Source organism: Hypomesus nipponensis, chromosome 17 (genome assembly GCF_054491055.1).
Source record: "Hypomesus nipponensis isolate SF chromosome 17, ASM5449105v1, whole genome shotgun sequence".
Taxonomy (NCBI): domain Eukaryota; kingdom Metazoa; phylum Chordata; class Actinopteri; order Osmeriformes; family Osmeridae; genus Hypomesus; species Hypomesus nipponensis.
The window spans coordinates 10861895-10883888 of NC_140377.1; the positions used below are offsets into that span (position 1 = coordinate 10861895).

At 44.7% G+C, this 21994-nt stretch overlaps 1 protein-coding gene across 1 annotated transcript in view; it reads left to right on the plus strand.

Moving 5' to 3' along the window:
- Positions 1-761: 761 nt before the first annotated feature.
- Positions 762-21994, plus strand: part of fam20ca (FAM20C golgi associated secretory pathway kinase a) — a 34215-nt gene continuing 12982 nt past the window's right edge. The window contains exons 1-3 of the mRNA XM_084678482.1: positions 762-2157; positions 3749-3930; positions 6693-6771. Coding sequence (XP_084534608.1) covers positions 1598-2157; positions 3749-3930; positions 6693-6771 — 821 coding nt within the window. The 5' untranslated portion in view covers positions 762-1597. The remainder of the gene's footprint in view (positions 2158-3748; positions 3931-6692; positions 6772-21994) is intronic.

Sequence of the window (21994 nt, forward strand, 5' to 3'; positions counted from 1 at the left end):
TTATTCATTTAAACCTCTGATGTCTGTGGACTTCCACAGTTCCAGCTTCATCAGCAACCTGCAATAATTACTTGGCATTTTCTTTTCTTCTTCTTTTTACTGTCACACTGAAAAACCGAGTTTCTTTTTTTCTCATAGACCATGACACGGTTCTCGTTTCCGCTTATGAAGCAGGTGTTTGGTATAATTACTGCCAGTACTATATGTTCAGGTGAATATTTAGGTTCATGTAATAAAAATGTGTTGGCAAATAGGCTGAGAGTTTTATAACAGGACAATACAAGCTCTAACCCCACAGTAATGTTTTCATTTGACACATAAACACAAGCATTTCATTAACTTGTAAACTTCATAAAAAACATGTTCTGTAAATCATTGATGAGTCGAGCTGTAGCCTTATCCACCGACAATCAGGGTAACAAAGAACAGGTCGTTAGAACGTGGGACCTCGAGCATTGAACATCATTCTGTGTAGTGCAATGTACTATGGCAAGCCGTTTTATAATTTGACCAATGAATTCTTTATATTAAAAAATTCGAATTCTTGATATCCAAAATGCAATTGTTGATATCCAAAATTCTAATTTTGGATATCAATAATTAATTGGTTAAATGATAAAACGGCTGGCCATAGTGTAAGGCACTAAATTCAGTAAACGAAGACGCCCTCTTCCAGCTGTTCGGAGAGCTGCAAGCTGAAAGTGTATCGCTTATAAAGCGTTTTCTCAAGCTCTCTTTTCATGCCACTATCGCTTCTTGTATTTGAACGCAGCCAATCTCGTCCCTGTGACGCCGGCGAGGCTGGCCTCGGTGGAGTTTGATTATAATATTTAACACACCCACCCAGAAAGCGCACTATAGTGCCCGACTAGACGATGTCAGGAGACAGCCTATAGACTGTACGGGACAAGAAAAAGCGAAAATCTCCACCTGCCAAACAGACCTAGGCTATTCTCTGATTCGACTCGAACGCGAGACAGTCAGTGGCAGTTTCCCTTCAGTCGGCTCGCATCCAGACATATTTCCAGGGGATAGGTGATCACCTGTTATTTTGTGGACTGCCGGGCATTTTTGACACGCAGTAATTTGTTTCTTTCTGAGCATTTATACTGGACACTGAAACCTCAATTTTGAAGAGCGTCATTGCTTGTATTCTATTCTCTGACTTTTGTCAACAAAAAAAGAAAAACTGAACAGCACGCACACTTTCATGCTCAGCATTTTGGAACGCAGGTTTTGAGGATGGAACGGTGCTTCTGATATCCCATTTTAAAAGAGACTTGTCTGTTTCATCTGGGCACTTATACAACGTAATGAAAGACTACTTATTGAACCATTTGCAATGAGTCGGCTTCTTCACCTGGCTGAATATGAAGAATTCCAGCTTTTGTAAAAGATCAACGCTCTGTGCGTAAGCACGGAGTTCCTGACATAACACGGATTATGTGCGGAATGATCAGAGAAAATCGTCAAACGAACCGCACATCGTTTTTATTGCGTATTTCCATTTGACATCACCATAGCCTGTATGTCGTTGTTGTGCACCGCTTCTGCGGGTTGAACATATCTACAGAAAAGTATTTGTATCCTGTACAAAATGATCAAGATGATAATGTTTCGTAAATTTCGAGTGTTGATACTAATGGTCTTTTTGGTGGCTTGCACCATGCACATCATGATAGACTTGTTACCAAAATTGGAGAAGAGGGCTGTTGGACCGGACACCGGGAACGGAGGCTGTCTGTGCGCTCACAATCCTAGCGAGGAGCCGCAGAGCTGGGGGAAGCAACGTGTCAGGTCCTTAGCAGAAGCGGGCTGGCCTAACAAGCACACTCTGCGAATCCTGCAAGATTTTAGCAACGAACCGAGCTCAAATCTCACGTCCCATTCCCTTGAAAAGATTACGGGCACTGGAGACAGGGCAGAGTCTTTCAAGCGGATGAAACAGAATGCTGGTATCACGGAGAACGGCAAGCCGCTCATCAGAGATACAAACGGCGGTAGGACCGTCCCCGCTTCCAGTGTCTCGCGACTCTCATCTCTGTTCGACCATCCCTTATACAAGACTGGCCTGCCGCCTCTCACAGACGATGACACCTTGTTCAACGTCAATACTGACATCAGGTTCTATCCAAAAGCAGCGGGAAATCAAGAATGGTAAGCTAAGAAGACCAGGCACCTAGTCACAGGTGCATTTAACCCTCCTGTTGTGTTCGTTTCATGTCAACTACTGTGTTCCCAGTCCAAAATGACCGCCCCATTATAGCTGATTATGAATCTATAGTTTACACATCAATTAATGTTATGTTAGATCTTTTTATCAACACAAGTTTTTGTAAACATCAAAAGGTTTGACCTTATTTTTGTTATTAATGATAGGCCTCAATGATCTGAGCTCATAGTTTTGAGAGTTAAATAAATGATGCATACCAAGATGAAACATGATGATGCACGTGAAGGTCTGGTCAAGGAAGTGTGTCCATCTGATGCCTGGTCATGAGCTTGAACTAAATTTTATACACTGTACATGGTCTACCTGATTCATAAATGACCTCTCATTTTAGAATTGGAACCCCATAGGGGTAGTTAAATAAAACACCCAAAATGTCATTAAATCATCAGCATTTATTTTGTGTGTTCAGATGCCCTGTGTGGACAAAGTCATATAACAATCAAATTAAATGAACCCAATTTTTCTGCAACAAAACTTGGTCTAATTCGACCGGAACACAACAGGATGTTGAGAGGTCTGCACAAGCAAATTAGTTCCATTCTGTAAAGTGGCCGTTGACATCATCTTGCACACTCATGCAATGGTCTCTCACTCAACCTACTCTACATTATTAAATAACATTGTAATTATAATTTTTTTTGTCACCATAACAATATTAGCTAAGCGGGTAATGCTACATACATAAATAGCAGTTTAATATGTCTGATGACTTCCGGATGTGCATTACTTCTAGCACCACTGACAGCTTCAGAGCTGTTCTTCCTCAGCTCCATCATTATTTCCTTCCATATTTCTTTTGTCTTACATTCTCAGGGGACATCATTAACTGCCAGACAAACCCATTCATCTAGTCAACTGCTCAACTCTGTCTTTCCATCTTTTCTATTGCGGGGTGATTTATTCATCCATGTACAAATTGTACTAGGCTCTTTTAAGCTCTCTCTCTCACTCTCTCTCTCTCACACACACACACTCACTTTCTCTTTTTTCTCTCTCATTCACTCTCACTCTCTTACTCGCTTTTTCTCTCTGCTCTCTCTCTTTCTGTCCCTTTCATTTGAACGTAATGGTCTTATGTAATTATTTCTTATCGGATATGTTCAGGTGGTTATAGATCGAAATTACCTCAAGATAAATTCAAAATGTTTGTCTTGTGCAAATTTATGATAGTGTAATGATTCTGCAACAGCGTTGCACTGATCTGATACTGAGCATCTCACAGCTGTCATGTTGAATGTCCAGAATGTTCTGCCTGAGGTAATAGGAAAAGTAAACATTCAGACAATTATCCCGTAAGGTAGCAGAGACAATGTTGTGTAGATAAGTCTGTTTGAAGAGTTTCTCAGCACACAAACATCAGCACGTTCCCCAATGGGGAATCAAAGCCTACTACCCCAGAGTTGCAACCAAGTTCCACGCTCAAACAAGAGGCAGCATGTAGCTCCCTTGGGCTCTCTCTTTTGGAGAGTCAGACTCATCTTCCTCCCCTCTCCCCTTCCCTCTCTTTGTCCCCAGGCATGATGAGGGAAATGATGAAGAGGAGGAGTACCCTCCGACGGGAGAGGTGACTGCAGAGTCTTACCCCAACTGGCTCCGCTTCCACATCGGGATCAACCGCTTCGAGCTGTACTCCAGACACAACCCTGTGCTGGACGCTCTACTGAAGGACCTGGTCTCCCAGAAGATCACCAGTGTGGGTGAGTCTCCCAGGGGAGAGTCTTCACAGTAAAGGTGAAGGCTTCAAAGGTAAAACAGATCAAGTGCTTTGTAAAGTAAATGTGTCTCTATGGTTGTGGAATGTAATCTGTCACGCCCCCAGAGCGTTTATGACGAGTGCATTGGTGACATTTTGTTGCTGTTGCCAGCCAAATGGGTCACCTTGGTATGATGGTGTGAAAAGACTTGCCACTACACCGTGAATTGCTGCAATGGAGTACATCGTAGTATCTTTGAAAACATCCTCAAATCTTTTTTTGTGTTTGTGTGTTTTTGTGCGTGCGTGTGCGCACCCAATATTACACACATACTTACATCAACAGGCTAAAAATAAACTTGGCTGTAGCCATTAAAGCTCCCCTCCACAGTCTCACTGATATTAGTCCCTCAATCACTCGCAGCCCGAACGCAATCGCTCATGCTCGCTAGCGCAGCCTGACGGCCGTGTGTGTATCCCACTGTTCTCCCCCGTTCGTCCCATCAATCACGTGTGTGTCCCCGCTTGCTGATGCCCATTAGATGCTGCGTATCTTTTCGGAACAATTCAGAACTCCTGCCTGCCGCTCTCCCTCCCCCTTCACAAACACACACAAAATGCACACATGCGCAAAAACACACGCCATTATTGATTAGGGATATTGGAGAAACAGACGTTTAGCATTTTTTTAAATGTTTAATGCAGAGTAAAATCAAACCCAATCATAGCCTTTCTGTACTTCTCTGTCCCTCACTTACATAAAGATCTAGGGGTGAGGAGACGAGAGAGATAGAGGGGGGGGAGGACAGAGTGGATGGAAGAAAAAAATTGAGTAAATAGAAGGAGCCAGAGAGAGATAGTGTGTGTGTGTGTGTGTGTCTGTGTGTGTGTGTGTGTCTGTGTGTGTCAGAAAGAGAGACAGAGGCAGTGGCTTGCTGCTCTGTCTTCAGCATAGCTCATAAATCATACATAGGACACAGCAGTCCAGGTGAGAGAAACATGGATTCATCATTACATTACAGACCAAGCTGAGATCCTATAGGATCTATAGAGCCTGGAAGCTTTGTAGGAAAGACCTGAGAGTGGAGGAGTGGCCACTTATTAATTCAGAGAGAGATGCCTGGATAGAGTGATGGTATCTCTGCTTCTTGCGTCGTTGAAACTCATTCATGTGTTCATGCCACTCAGACTCTAGTCTGAGTTAGGCCTAGATTAGATCTAGTTGAATAATGGAGTGAGCTACGTTAAAGCCTTTTTCATCTGACTACTGGAAGTTTAGGTACGTATGTGTTGTTTGTGTGTGTGAGCATGTGTTTGTGTGTGTGTGTGTGTGTGTGTGTGTGTTTGTTTGTTTGTTTGGGTGCACCTGGTCCTGCTGTAGATGCTGGATCAAGGCCAGGTTGTTCTGGGTTATACAGCTTAAGACCACCAGCTACAGAAGGTCCCAGGGATAAACCTTTTTTTAGTTTAGATTTCATTTGAAAGCAATTTCTCAAGGGCTTTGGTTAGATCACAGCATAACAAAGTCTGAAAACAACTAGATGTGATTATTAGATATTGCTATCAACATGGTGTGATTTCCACATTGCACATCAGATTAAATGATGATTGTTTTCATAAAAAATAACTACCCTCACACTTCTTACCATTTGCATCTGCTCTGTGAGAGACAACAAGGGAGAGATACAGAGATAGAAATAGATAAAGAGATAGACACAGACACAGATAGATATAGACATGCTGTGCAGAGAAAGAAAGGAAGATACATAAAGCATGAGAGAAATAAAGGGATAGAAAAACAGAGAGAAAAGAGGAGATAAAGAAATAGGGAAAATTAGGAAGAAAGATACAGAAACAGGGAAGGAAAGCCGGAGGGAGAGACAGAAAGTGGGAAGGCAGCCGAGGAGTAGTCAGTCAGCCAGTGGGTCTAACCACAGGCGAGTGTTTTTAGTGGGGTTAGGCAGAGCCACAGTGTTGTGTAATATGCTCAAGTTAATGCTCTGTAATAGATGGACAAATCCCCCTGAAAGCCTGTCCATTATGACAGCAACACAAGCCATTCAGACAGGCCTCGCAGGCCCTTTGTCTGACAGAGAGGCATGAGGAAGCCTGAGAGTGTGTCACACGGAGCCAGCTCTGCTCCTTATCTGGCAGAGTGACCGCTGATATCCAGGGAGATAACAGCCCCCTCTCAGTCACTCTTGTACTGGAGGTCGCTCCTTCCCAGTCGGAGGTCATTTGATGATTGAGAGCCAGGGATTCGAACTCCCCCCCCCCTCCCCGTTGGAGTATTTTGACGCTGGAGCGATTCCAGGGCAGATTTGGTTTGAGAGATGGACGGTTTGTTGGTGGTTCTTGGTTCACAGAAAGACGACACACAAACAAACACAGGGTAGATCAATGCCTTTAGACTGCTAATCACCTTATCAACCACAAAGCCACCTGCCGAGAGCAGGTGCATATGGTGCCAGTACTCACTTATCTTTGTTTGTAACTGCTGCAATCACATTCTGATCATGCACAATGACCAGCAAATTGTCCAGCAGACGTAGTGGCTTTTTTTTGTTGCACTGAAATTTGTCTCAAAATTATTGAACAGGTGTGTGTGTGCATTTGTGTGTGCATTTATTAGCAGATGGGCACTTAAGCAGTGAGTGTTTGCATTCGTCACTGTGTGTGTGTATGCGCACAAATGGGATATTAGAGAAGTTCAATAACCCTCTCTCCTCCCTGTGCTCTCTCTCTGTCTCTTTCTCTGTCTCTCAGCCATGAAGTCAGGTGGCACCCAGCTGAAGCTCATCATGACATTCCAGAACTACGGACAAGCTCTGTTTAAGCCAATGAAGTAAGTACTGTACTACCTAGCACTGCATGATTAGGCTCTGGAACCACATCAGACACATTAGCTGGTATTACCATCAGTCTCACATCACAGTGGCTGCACATTCCAGGAATATTGACAGCAACCATCAAAGCTCAAACTTCCCCAAAGTATCTCATCTGAAGAGACTTTGTTAGTTACTTCCGTATAAGAGAATTTTGCACTCCAGTTACATTTCACTCTTTAAGACTTCACTGTCTTTTCACCAATCTCAAAAAACACTCCCAGATGAAGGAAGTCGGGACATAGATGTTATATATTTTGACAGAGTTTGAAACAAACAGGAATAAATGCAGACATTATTTCGAGTGCTTTTCTTGCAATCAATTCAGATCCATCTTTTTCAGAGTAGTTGTTATCTTCTCTTTTGGGGGTATGATCAGTCTGGTTTTAATTAACATCAACAGGATTAAGTGTTAATTAAAAAGAGCTCTTCAGGGATTGTTTTTTTTGTACTGGCAAAAGCTCAACACAAAACATAAAAACTGTCCCGCTGAGTTATTTTACGGTGAATTCCCTTTCCATTTAGACACACAGAGACTGGGTCTAACTGGGCTGTGATCACTAGTAATTGCTTGAGAGCCTTTCTGATTGGCTCTGCTTTAGGGGAGACTCCAGGATTTATCAGCTTGGTGGAGAGAGAGGGGAGTCGGAGTGGGAAGGAGAGGAGGATAGAGATGAAGAGAGGTGGGGAAGTGTGAATTGTTTTGAGTGTGCTGCAAGTGCAGCGTGTCATCGCAGAGTCATTCAATGTTTGGTTTATTCACTTAAAGAATGGATTAAACCAAAACCTCGACATGAGATCCATTGTAAAGTTGTATTATTATTTATTACCCACAAATCAGTAGTGGGATAAGGAGCGTGACTTGTCAAGTATAATGTGACCATGTTGTAAGGTTTTCATAACTTTGGTCCATCTGCAGACAGCCTTATGAATTTCATTGTAAGACTTGAGTGACTGTTGTTTCAGTGTGTGACTCTCCCAGTTGAGTTCACATACAGCAAGGCCTGAGGAAGTTGCTGTAAGGTCTGGGGCAGTGGTCTTCAGTGTGCATCCATGGGTGTATCCTCAGCTGTAATGCACGACAACATGCGGAGGAACAGGCTACGCCAGCACAAGGTGCTAACATGTAGAGGAACAGGCTACGCCAGCACAAGGTGCTAACATGTAGAGGAACAGGCTACGCCAGCACAAGGTGCTAACATGTAGAGGAACAGGCCCAGTCAGTCTGCTGGCATCAGTCAGCTGCTCCAGCGAAGCGTGTAGGATGAAAGGAGATTCCCAGGCTGAACCTCCTTGGGCTACCGCCGCTCTTTGGGACTGGCAGGCTATTATCAGGCCCCCAAACACAAAGGCAACTTCTGTATACAGAGAGCTGTATAAGTAAAAATAAAAAAGCCAGCAAACAGCGCTGCAACAGATAGTCATAGTAGATTTCAATGATGATCATTATTTTGCAGATGATAATGGGTTGCCTTCTAATAATACGTCTGACATTCTAGGAGACTCTTTCATGCAGTGCTTTTTCGAGTGTTAAATGTGTCATCAATGCAATTAAACTCCACGCAAGATACTGAAACTGCATTGCAGTAGAGCTCTATCTGAATAGGAGCGTAGAAAGTCGTAGATCATTACGTCAAGTCATTTTCTGGGTCGTCCACCATCTGTAGAAACCAATTATTTGTATTTGCGTTTGAGGTTGTGGTGCACTCTGGGTAGTGTAGTTCACAGTGTTTATTGCTGATGTTTGTCCTCACCTGTCCCATTGTGCATTAACAATCTGCATCAAAGGGGGCTTTGATGTTGTGGTTCCTTTGAGCCCAATGCAAATGTTTCTACAGGGTACAAGCAAGATACCAGAACCAGACTCCATGTCTGTGTGAAGGAAACAAAGATGTTATGTATCTAATGTAGTTTATGGAGATGTCCTCCACAGCAGTCCTGATTAGTTAAGGAAGCTAGCTTAGCCCTCAGCGTAGATGCTCTCTGACATTCTTCTCCTATTTCATATTGCCATAGAGCCCTGACTAGGAGATGAGGAGAGGGGGGGAGTGTGTGTTTGTGTGTGTGTGTGTGCGCTCTGGAGGGGAGGGGAGGGGTGAGAGAAGGGCTCTTTCACCACGGGTAGAGAGCCCAAGCAGGCCTGGAGGGCTTCTCAATCGAGAGCGTCATCATCCTACAGAGACTCTGTACTGCTCAGCTCTGGTAGAGAGCATGGGGAGAACAGAGAGGCAGAAAGACAAGGAAATAGAAGCAAGAAGCGGCCGCCAGACAGAAAACGAGAGAGAGAGGGAAAAAAAGAGGGATAAAGAAATTGAAGCGATAGGGGAGAAAGAGAGGAGAGAGATTCACAGTTGTAAAAAGCAGTGGATTTTGAAGAGTTTCAGAAGTAGATGAACATGATAAAACGAGGATGATGGAGAGAAGCCAGACCATGTGGAGGATAGAAAGAAAGGGTGAGAGGGGAGGAGCGGTCAGAGAAGAGTGGGTGAGGGGGCAGGAAGCAAGGAGGCAAGGAAGCAATTGGCAGTGCTGCTTGTCTGGGAGTTGGCACTGCCAGCTGGTTACTGGGCTCTATCGCTGCAGAGCAGAGACACACCATGCCAGGGACATCCACCCTGGGTGCCTGTCTGCCATGCTGCCTCCCTGCCCCAAGCCTGGCACCCATTCTGGGCACCCCATCCCATGCCAGGGCCGGAGCCCAGGATCTGGGCATGGTGTGGAGCGCTGTAATGTCCATGTCATGCTAATTGGATTTGTCAATCGCGAGACAAGCAATGCTCACCCAGAGAAAGGCAATGACAAATTTAGTTTCTCTTCAAACTCTAGATGACAAACCACAGTTCCCCTCGTTGCCCGTCGCTTTTACTCCCTTCATGTTAGACGATGGCATTTTGGCTCTGATTCAAAATATGTGACATCTGCATTGAAATTGTGAGGCTCTTTGATTCCAAAGGCCTAACGTCCCTTGTTATACCCCTGGGGCCATTCCGTGAACACACAGGCTACACTCCATGTAGAGTTACACGTGTGTGCGTGCGGGGTCCAAGCCCCATATCTAGGGCGTGCGTCCACGGTATGTAAAGTACGTGTGTGTGTGTGTGTGTGTGCGCACTGTGTGTGTTTTTGTTTGTGTTTATCTGACCCACATGAGCTCCATCGGTTGTGACAGGAAGCTGGGGCTTGTACTCTGAGGCAAACTAAAGCAGATAGCTGTGTGGCATCCTAGCTACTGTACAGCACTGCAGACATCTTTGTTTTCATCATCCCAGAGGTGTGACCATAAGGCAGAACGTGGACTGATGTCTACTAACCAAATGTATCGCAACTTCTCCCAAAAGTTTGATTGTAACTGCATGCTCTGGTGATGTAACTGTGTGCCGGGTGTCAGTGCCATTAGCTGCAGGAGATGATAATAACAGCAATGCTGTTGAACACATGACTGTTGACTAGACCGCCATAGACTTAGCATGCAGGTCAGACTGCTCCTCTTGTACATCTGAGTCCAACCTTGGGGAGAACCCTGGAATCACAGCTGAAGAACACAGTCGACTAGTTTGGTTGGTTTCCTGGAGAGCTTCATTGACTCTCACTCAATCACACACTGGTGCTGTCAGCGGTGATCTCCACAAGCCCCAGGAGAGGGAGCGGATCACTGCTTCACCGCCTTTGGCCTTTTTAGATCTCGAGATTTACCGCTGATCATATTCTCTCCCAAGCTGCTCTCAAGCTACTCAGGTAAAAAAGTAGAGAGGAGTTCTCTTTTCCTGGATCAAAGCCATACACACAAACCCATACACACACACGCAGAGAGGCACAGGCAAGTACACACACACACACATGCACACACTCTACAATTCATTTCTCAGGATTTGTACCACAGCTGAACAAAAACCTTTTCCACCATCTCTCTTCTCCTTTTGCGGTCAGGAAGCATTAGCATTAAACAACGGGTGTTGAAACTCAACCAGTTTGCTTTTCCTTCTTTGTGGCCGTCAGAGGAAATGAATGTTTTTTTTTCAAGGAGCCTTGGAGGAGTGTAAGAAGGCCATTAGCTTTCATGAGTTGAAGGCCCTGCTGAGTGACGTTCCTTCTGTCCGATTATACCAGTGTGTGTGTGTGTGTGTGTGCGTGTGTGTACACACGTGTCTTATGCGATGAGACCGACCTGTCAGAGCGGATGGAGCCTGTTACCAGGGACAGCTGTCGGCACAGCTGCCGCACACCGACACACACTCGTACACAGACTCACACAGACTCACACATACCCTCACACACACACACACACACGCTGCAGGGGTTACAGAGTTTGTGCACCCTCCATCACCCACACTTTCTGAATGCAGTTCTCAGGGAGCAGCAGGCAGCCCAGTACTAATCTCAGAACCTGATGACTGTGAGTCCAGAACTTCCTATTGGAAGCAGGTGGCACACAATCTAATCAAATTTGGTATAAGGGACACAGTCAGACATGGTGGCAAGTGTGGGCCGAGAGAAGGACCGCAGTTATTGGTGGTGACACTAAGTGGATAATCTATTATGGGGTCTGTGATGGGCCATAACAAACTGTGGCCCATATGTCAGGGAACGGCAGGTGTCACCTTGACTCACACTCAATGAGAGAAAGGGAGTTGGACAGAGAAAGGGGTAGGTGGCAGGAGAGTGAAAGAGGGAGAAAGAGAGAGAGAGAGAGAGAGAGAGAGAGAGAGAGAGAGAGAGAGGGAGAGAGAGAGAGAGAGAGAGAGAGAGAGATAGAGGGAGAGAGAGAGAGAGAAAGAGAGAGAGAAAAAGAGAGAGAGAAAAGAGAAAGAGAGAGAGAGAGAGAGAGAGAGAGAGAGAGAGAGAGAGAGAGAGAGAGAGAGAGAGAGAGAGAGAGAAAGAGAGAGAGAGAACATGTACTGTAGAGAATAAGGGAAGGAAAACAAGGGTGAGAAGGGGTGAGATGATGAAGGAACAGCAGGGAGGTGAAGTAATGGAAGACAGAGAGAGAGAGAGAGAGAGAGAGAGAGAGAGAGAGAGAGAGAGAGAGAGAGTGAGAGTGTAAGAGAGAGGTGGGGAGAGTTTAACTGTTCAATAAAGCCAGTGGGAAGAATGAATGGTAAATGGTCTGTTTTGGTTTGGCCTGGATCTTGTTATGCTGTTTCTAGTTTCCTGGACTGTGCATTAAGATCGCTCTTCCATGAGATGTGTGAGCTTGACGTGGCAAAATGCAGAGGACGCAGTTTAAATCCCTACACAGACATACTGCACACACACACCATCTCCATGGCACTGGTCCCATGTAATGCTTTGAAGACATCTGTTCCCCAGCTCAGCCTGTAGCCAGAGCGGCCCAGCTCCAGGACTCTGCCGTCTCTCAGGAAATACTTTTTTAATATCACCCTTAAGCTGATTTGATGATGTAAACGCAGGTTGCTCTTCCTTAATGACCCCCCCCAGCCCCCCCGCCCCCACCCACCCTCTTTTCTCTTTTCATACCTCCCATTCTTCCTCTCCTCCTTCTGTTTCTTTTCCTCAGATTGACTGTGTAGAAAAGTGTCGTCAAAACACAGCAGGCTACATGCTCCCCCAGGCACTCTGGCTGGAGGACAGAGGCTTATACCCCCCCCCCCCCTCTCTCTCTCTCTCTCTCTCTCTCTCTTTTTATACTTACTCTCTCTCTTTCTCTCTCACTGTCTCTTTTTCTCACTGTCTCTCTCTCTCTCTCTGTCTGGCCCTCTTGCACAGACACATTTCTTGAGACGGTCAAAAAATAGGAAACTCCAACGAGAGAGAAGGGAGGAAGAGAGATAGAGGAGAGCAAGGGATGGAGAGACAGGAAGTGTGTGTCAGTATAGTGATGAGTAAAGGCTGAGCTCTAGGCCCGGGGGAGATCCCAGTGGAGGTGATTACTGGTGCATTAAAGCAGACAGCACGAGGACGTTCAACACTGAGTCATTACAGCAAAGTTCCCTAGCTAGCTCTGCCTCAAAGTCAGCAAAACGCCCTAATGTTGCACAGTCCTAGCTAACACACTATCCTTAATTTGCTTGAATAGGTTATTTTTTGTTTCATAGATCCCTTATCATGGGGTCTTGAAGATAGTCTCAAAACAGTTTGATACTAATTGAATTGCAGGTGGAAATGTTCAAGCAAATGCATGTTTACTTACTGTTTTGTGGTGCGTCTCACTTCAGTGTGCTTACTTCGGGGGAGTTGTGTATGTTTGTGTGTGTGTGGGAAGGGGACAAGGGTTCTCCGTTCAATCCTTTCCACACATTTCAGTTTCATTTGTCAAGACTCCAGAGGATGTAGATAATAATAGCTGTCCTGTCATCTGTGTTCTCTCTCACACCTATCTCTCCCCCCCCCCTCTCTCTCTCTCTCTCTCTGGATGTCTATGTCAATCCCACCTCTCTCCATCTTACTCTCTCTGGATCACTCTGTCAATCCCACCTCTCTCCCACGTTCTTCTTTGATTTTTGTTCTCTCTGTTGTTCCCTCTCTCTCTCCTGTCTGCCAGCGCTGTCTTCTGTGTGACAGTTTATCCTCGACTCAGGAGGTGGGCACACAGAAACTCCTATACCTGGCACTCAACATGTGCCCGTGTCTTCTCCTACTCCAACAGTACTTTTCTTCGTTGACATGCACAGACACAGTGTCTTTTTATAGTCAGGCCAGGCGAAGACAAGAGAGCCTGGTGCCACACACACAGACACACACGTTGTCTCTTACACACATATTAAGCACAAACACTGACACTGACACACACACACACTCATGATGCCTCTCAGACAGCTCTTATGAATGTTTTACTAGGTCAGCTCTGGCGGTGAGCGTCTTCTTTGGGTCTGCATTTCCCAGAATGCCTCTTGTTGGTCTTGTTTATTCGATTCGCCGCGGTGCCGCTGATCCTAAGCTGGCCTCTCGCCTGTTACACAAATGCCTCCACGTTCAATATTTTTAGAACCCCTTTTTTTGGTCCTTTGACAAGTGTTTTTCTGCACCACCGATGCACTCCTCATGCGCTTTCCTTAAGAGTCTCACTGTGATTACAACCTGGTGGTCTGGACTCATGCTAGGGCTGGGGATTGGGAGGAGGGAGGGGGTTAGAAGGACAGTTATGTAAGGCTGTGATCCGTCCAGGATTTTGGATGGTCATCGGTTTGCGTCCTTCCCCACAGGAAGAGCTGGTGATTTTCATCCATCCAGCATGTTGGTGATGGTAATCCTCTAACAGACAAGGCATGGAATTAGAAGGGTTCCTGTTTGGGGACAAGATTATGAATTGTGCATTTAGTGTAACAACATGTCACCGTGTGACATGCAGCGTACAGCATGCCGGTTTATTCTTTCTCCTGTTCCCTTTCACACACACCAGCAAACATGTTCAGAGGCTGAGATACCGGCTTTAAACAGCAGTACCTAGGGGATCAATTAGAGCATTAGCATTCTTCTTTTCTGGAGGGTAAACTACCCTTCATTTAAGGATGACCTGATCCATCTTAATGGGTGGAACATTCCAGTTACAGTAGCTTTCTGTATTCACTGCCATTGAGCAGCATAGTATTTCCACCACAATCCGTTTTTGCCATTATGCCTGAATGTTATGGTATGCCTACCGCAAGACTCAAATAGGAAGTTCTTCCACCTTGTCTTGAGATGTGTGACAGGCCCAGTGAGTCTGGAACTGTGGAGAAGCCTGTGTTCATCTCTCCAAAGTGGAGGGTCTAAACCAGACATTCCTCCAAGTTTTCTCCTTGTTTCTAAAAGAAGGACAGTATCCGAGTCTAGAATTTTGGTAAGCCATGGTGTCTGAATACAGTAGACAAACTAGCACAGGTGGCGAAGGATAACATCTTCTGAGCCTAGCTACTCTGTGTTTATCTGAGAAGGATAAAACCTTCTGAGCCTAGCTACTCTGTGTTTATCTGAGGATTTCAAAGCATAGTTGCCATCTTAATTGGTTTGGTGAATCTAATATCTATGATTAAGACTCGCCATTTTAGCAATTCGTCATGCCTAGGTGGAAAGCAAGTTAGTGCGTGCAAGTTCAATCTCACTAATGGGACTGGCATTTTCTAAATTCCTGTCTGTCTGTTACTGTGTAATCTCTCTAATTGTTTTGGCTGCACATTTTCATTTGAACTGGGGCGAGAATTTTGACTTTTTCGAAAGAGAACAATGCAGAGTTGTAGTTCCTTCTGTCTAAATCCCTCTAGCAGGTGGTACAGCGTTTAGGATCTATAGGGAGCACTCTGCCCAAAATTGCTTTTCTCTACCCACAGGTAGGTAGATTTATATCCCCAAACCAACACTGGAGATTTAAAAAGATGAGTGAAACAAATATTTGCTTTCTGTGACACAGAGAGCATTGTGGTTGTGTAACATGGGCCCTTATTGTGACAAAACAAAGGTTAATAGGTTCCTTTGTGACCAGCCTTCACTTCTCCAAGCTGCCTGATAGACAAGATGGCGATTAGACGATGTGTGACTCTCATGTCCCCCGAACAGAGAACAGCAGAGTGACTAGAATGGCGGCATTGTCAGCCAATTAAACCGGACCCTGGGTCTCTCTCCCCGGGCTTTGTAAGAGGCAGGATGTAGGAGGGGTTCTGCTGAGCAGGTCTGGTATCAGGGGGCCTGGGAGGCGGGAACCTGATCTGGGAGTTTGTATGGGTCAACCCCCACCTCCCTACCTGGGACAGAGGAGCGTCTGTGTCGACGGGTGGAGACTCTCTACCTGTCTTTCATTCTCCTTACCTCCCTCTCTCTTTTTCTCTCTGTAGCTCTCTCTCTCTCACTACCTATCTTTCTATCTCTCTCCACCTCTTTTTCTCTCGGTAGCTCTCTCTCTCTCACTACTTATCTTTCTATCTCTCTCCACCTCTTTTTCTCTCTGTACCTCTCACTCACTACCTATCTTTCTCTCTCTACCTCTTTTTCACTCTCCCTTTTTCTTTCTACCTCTCTTTCTCTCTACCTATCTTCCTCTCTCTTTATATCTCTACGTCTCTCAACCTCCCTCTTTGTTTATCTCTCTTTCTCTGTCAATATCTAGGCTGGTCCTTGGTCCTTGGGTGCATTGTCCACAGTGTCTTGGTGTCCTTGGTGTAATGGGTAATGGGTTTGGGTGTTGGTGAATTGATGCGTATGGGCGTCTGTATGTCATGTTGAAGAGAAGGGCTGACTGGATCATAGAACCTTGATGGGTTTGATGGGTAGAGGTGGGTCACTGTAACAGAACCACAATGCATCACACTGTAATTGTGTTATGGAATGATGCATTGCTAGTGGTATTGATCCCATTACCATATCAGTGCTAGCTGTGTGTGTGTGTGTGTGGGGGGGGGGGGGGGGGCTTGTATCTGTGAGTGTGCGCAGGGTCGGACTGGCCATCGGGAAACTCGGGAGATTTCCCGAATGGCCGGTCAAACAAACGGCCGCTACGGCCACGGCAGTATTCAAGAAAGAAAATCCTAATAGTTTACGCTCACTCTGAGGACGGCCTTAATACCAAGCAACTGTTTAACTGGAGCGATCTAAAATCCAAAGGGTGGGGGTGGGGATTTCCCCTGTGTAAACTTGAACGGTGCACTTGTCCGTCCATTTTACAGATCACGATTGGTCAAAAATCTATCGTTTTCCGGGTACAGCCAATTCGTTGGAGCTACTTTAGCTAACGTCGTTGATTCTTTAGCAAAGAAATGGAAAGGAAAAGAAAAGGAGAAAAACAACGGGCACTGCAAGCAAATGCTGCACAATGTAGAAGTACAGAGTAGCCTACATGTTTATGCTGTCAAAAGACGGAGAGAGTTTGAAGCCCGAAGATGCGGCTGTACCAGATCGAGGCGCCAGGTGCAAGTAGCTGTAAGCAGCTGTATTTTCGACGTTTAGAAAATTCAAATACCATTCCAAACCATATAGTTTAAATTTTTCTAAAAACATTATACATTTGTTATTACTGTTAGCCAATATATAGGCTATACATTTTAAATGAAGTAAAAGAAATGGCCAAGAGAAAAAGGCACTCATCTAAATATGCACAACATGTTTTTTGGCTTTAAATAATACATGTGCTATGTGGCTCAAATGCAATTGTTTTGCAACATCAAATAGCAGATGCAGAAACAGAGACAAGTATGGAAAAAGAAAATGAGGGAGAAATTGGAGGGGGGGGGGGCGGGGCGGTCTACGCTTTCAAAGTCCCGGGTTGTTTTTTGGTCCCAGTCCGACCCTGTGTGTGTGCGTGTGTAAGTAAATACTGGAAGTACTGTAAAATACTAGATAATGCAGAAACATTATTTGTTAAGGTATAGTAAACATTAGAGCCTAAAACTGTTGGTGAAACCAGATTGTTTAGAAATCTGAAATCCCCTTTTTCCCACACACGTTCTAGAACCAACTTTCTAAATCCAGCACTTCAAGTGTTGGATGAATCCAGGGCAGTTCTGACAGAAGGACAAATATGGCCCTCCAGATGTTTTTGAAAAGGCTTCACCACTTCCACACCCACCATCACCCACTCCCTGACCACAATGCCATCCTGAACCCGGCACTTACCACTGATAGATGTGTTCTATTTAAGACAAGTCCCCCCCCCCCCCCCCCCCCCCACAATAAAAACATAGAGCATAACAAGGATGTTGACGGATCTAAATAGAAAACCGCCACTTTGGGAAAAACACGAACGCAAACACCAGACCACGATCAGAGACCTCAACCGCACCCAACGTTTCTAGAAAGCTTGTTTTATTTCCCCCTGCTTTATCCCTTTAACCATGCTTAGAGTTTGGGATCATTTCTCTTTGGCTGGTTCTGTGAAATCTAGCCATAGTGGTGTGAACCAGCAATGTTGAGAGCAACTGACAGATTGCAAATAGAGTTGCTGGCTTTGCTCAACACATCATAAAAGGGTGCAATAAATGGAGAGAAGAGAGAGCATGTAACTGCTGTAGTCCAAGATATGGTGGTTGGACAGGTACAACAGTGTGTGCTAATAAACACATTCATTAAGAGGCTAAATAAAAGACGGCACCATTAAATCAACTGCAATTCTGTCATCGTTCAGGCGCTGCTGGTAAATGGCATTTTAATGAGACTCAAGTTGGATTAATTAGGAGAAAATGGCTAGCGCTACCGAACCTGCCAAGCACTCAGCGCTTGTTGTTGAAACCATTTAGACACTGAAATAACCGCTCGCCCAGTCTCCTGCTTGCCACCACCATGCCTGTGTGTGTGTTTGTGAGGTTGTTGTTTGCCTGTTTTTGTGGCGCGTCCAGGTTTTCTAAGTAGGCACAGATGGAGGCAGAGCTGCCACCCGGCAGCCATGTTTTATTTGAGGAAAGAGAGAGAGGAGGAAGAGGAGGAGGAGAGGGAGGGTGGAAGTGCTCCTTGCTTAGCCCTTGTTGACTGAGCCGGGAACACTGAAGCTGCCAGCATCCAACTGACCTGTTCAGCTACCGTACACACACCGGGCCAGGGCCAGCTAAACTGTCTGCAAAGAAAAACTGGTAAATAACTATAGTGGGGCATTAAGAATGAATCTCTGTACAAATAATTGAAAAAAGGGACAGAAAGAGAGAGAAAGACAAATATTAGACAGTGGGGACGAGTAGATTGTCAAGCTCTTATCATTAGGTCAAGTCAATCTAATTCACTTGGATGACACATATCCAGATCTGCATCCCTCCCAGATGGATAATAACCAACGTCCAAATGCTTATTCACGACCCAATGAACTGCCACATACAAAGAGCTAATGCTCCTGAGACTCCATTTGGGTAAGGAAATAATTACAAGCCTGGAATGATCATATTTGCACTCATTTACAACCGTGGTTAAGAAAGCACTTCAGCTATAATTGATTCCATTCTTAAATGATCTTCCAAAGGGTCTTCCAAAGGACTGGTTTTGAGAAGGCCTTTTAGAGAACCCCTGACAGAGAAATGTTGATGGCTTTCCAGCTCTGGAACTTATTGGATTCTGTCTGGAATCACTCACAACCCCATTCTATTTCTAAGCTGGAACTCTCCAATTCACCTGCCAATTTCCACTGAAGAACCTGCTTTGGATTTTCCCCAAAGAATGAGAACATGATATTGGATTAGAAACCACATTTGTTTTCCCTGGTTGGAGATTTCAGTAGCCCTTGCGACCCCATATTATTTGTATTGTAGGAAATTCTAGATTTATGACTACAAGTATTGCACACTTCCCCACAAGGAGACCAGCCTGAGGACGGAATAATTGGAAAAACAGTCATGGGTCCTCACCTTAAGTGGGAGTCTTGAAGCACATATGCTCTCACACTGTATATTCACAGTTGTGCACTACAACTGCCTAGTACTGCATATAATCTTTTATCCATATCCTCCCAGCACACCTTTTTAACAATGGCTCTCGATGTGATTTGAGAGAGACAGGGGCAGAAATGCCTGTGGCGTGGTCTAATGTGTTCTCTCATCTACCCACAATCCTCTGCGTCTGAGAAACTCTGAGGGAGAAACCTTTAACTAGCTCCTCAGTTCAGTGACACACCTTCACATGGGCCTTTTTGCCATCGACTCCATCTGGCATGTTGTGCTGAATGTTTGAGCCCAGCATCCGGGCTTATGTACTCAGCAGCAGATTCTGGTGAGAACCCATTGATTTTGTGTGCGGGGTTATACACAGACACACACAGAGAAAGTGCTTAAGATCCCTATCACAGCTAAGAGGCTGAAAGCCATCCAGCTTGTCCTCATTACCACAGTGATAGTCCTTGTGCTTTCTCTGTGATCCTTTGTTGCTCTTCTAAGCCCAGTGTCATGGTAGATGACATCTCTTAGTATACCCGTTCAGAATCTATTAATGCCAAATCTGGGTGTTGAGCTGTCTGAGGTGAAAGGGGGAAGCCCCCCCCCCCCCCCCCCCCCCCCCGTGTGCCTCCCCCTTTTTCTTTTCCCGCCTTCCTCTCTCTTCTCCATCTTCTCGTCTGCACGTCCTTCCTAAAGACATGAAGGAATGAAGCAACTGGCCAGGCTGGATGAATTCCTCACTGTGTACAGTGTGTTTGTCCTTTCCTATACGTCCAGTATGCTGGAGGGAGAACTCGGCAGCCTGGTAACATTCCTACATTCCTCCTGCATCCTCATACAGTGGTGTGCTTCTAGTACCCCAACAGTAGACCTAGAACGTATTATCTAGAGATTACAAGCAATATGCTATAGACTCCATGTAGAGAAGTATACAGTGTACAGGCGCATCCTTTACTTTGTATAAATAGACACATTTCAACCTCTATATGGAAGTCTTCAGTATAGACACTGAACCTTGAGTGTGTGGTTACCTAAACACGAGTGTTCGTTGACCTGTGCATGTCCTCATCTGTATGTACTTTTCCTTCACATTGTTCATCATCCCTCAACAAAGCCATCATGAAATGTGAATCCTTAAAATAATCTTGAAAGAAGACTTATGCAGTTTGTTCTATTGCTAGCAGGATAGGAAATCCCTAATCCAGTGTCGGTAAACACAGCAAAGCGCCTCTCGCGTAGAACACTTGTCATTGTTGTGGTTTTCCTTGCGTTTTTTAGGATTCTGGAGACAGGTTGAGCGAGTGGGTGAAGAGAGCGAGAGAGACATTAGGCAAAGGCCTACTCAAGCCTAGATAATCCCCCTTGGTAGGAAAAAGTATGAAATAAAAACATGGCAAGTTTGGCTGCAGGCTTCCACCTCTAACCCAGGGATTGTCTTAATCCAAATACCCAACCTCCCAAGGCTATCCAACCAACCTGGATTCAACCCAGTGCTGACCTCTTGGCTCCATGTACATCTGTTCTAACAGAGGGTTTTATTCGCCCCTGTGGTATTCTCCTACGGAAATGGCATCAGGCTTGTTTTCAAAGATTATCTGCGCCACTGATGAGAATTCATCTCCGTGTCATTGCTTATTCAGTGACGCCTCGCCTTATTTTTCCTGTCTCAACTGCCACACGCGCTCCGCCGTGAGAAGAAAGGGCAGAATTCACAGCTAATGCCCTCTAAGAAATCCTGTTCTAAAATGGGGGATTATGGATTATGTAAAGAGTGGCGGTGGATGTACACGGTTCATCGTTTCCACTGAGGGAGGCTGAGTGGTGTCCTGGGGTATTGTTTTCACTCTGAGAAGTCTCTCAAAAACACTGGCAAAGAAACCGAGCCATACGATATGACTGTGCCAATGCACTGGACCTAGCACTGATCCTGGTCATGGCGGGTTCTGTGTGACTTATCAATAACTTTATTGTCCTTTTCATGGGGACATACAATACTTGTATGCAATATGTATTCAATTGATCATTTCTTAAGAAATACTCAACGTAAGACATCATACATTTAGTGAAGGTTAAATTGAAACCACAACATTAAATATACTACTATATTTGCTTAGGCTTTGTTAATGGTAAATACATCAACATCTGTAATCAGATTGGAACAGATGATCAGATTAGATTATCCTTTCTAGCTCACTGCAGGAGAGGGAAATGGAATTGTAATTATGCTGAGCTTTAATTAAGTCCACATTCATACACTCTACTTTGGTTTTTCATGGATTTAGTATATGTATATATATATATAAATGGAATGCTAAAAGACTCTCAAATTGGGCATTTCATTATTTTGGAACACATTACTTTGTATAATTTAAATCCTTTCTCTTCCCTCATGTCATGTCTTAATACATTTGTGACTTGTTTTAAAAAGCAGACCCTAAAATGGTCACATATAACGGTGTATACTGTAACCACACACCACAGTAGCCACAAATTGTGCCTATCTCCACTGTGTATTCATGTTAATAATGTGCTTGCCCTGGATGCAGTATGTTACACATTCCACCTGCACCAGTAACACCAGAGATCCCACTAGGATGATTCTGTAGTGATTCCAAATGATCCCTAAAGCCTACCATATTTCTAGAGCTTTGAGTTGGGTCCCTCAAAGTGATTTCAGGTCTTTTACAGAAAGCCGTCGGTAAAGGCGCTCTCTGTGGACAGTTAAGCCCTCGGGATATAAACTGAATATGCTGTGCCGGTCAATTAAGGACAAAAAAAAGAAAAGAGCCAAGCCAGTCTGGAAATGGCTTCTGGCTCACACAATATATATATGGAGCAAATTAGACCACATACTTTGTTTTTCTGTTGGTGGTTTACAATTACATGTGAGCAATTCACAGCTTGAAAT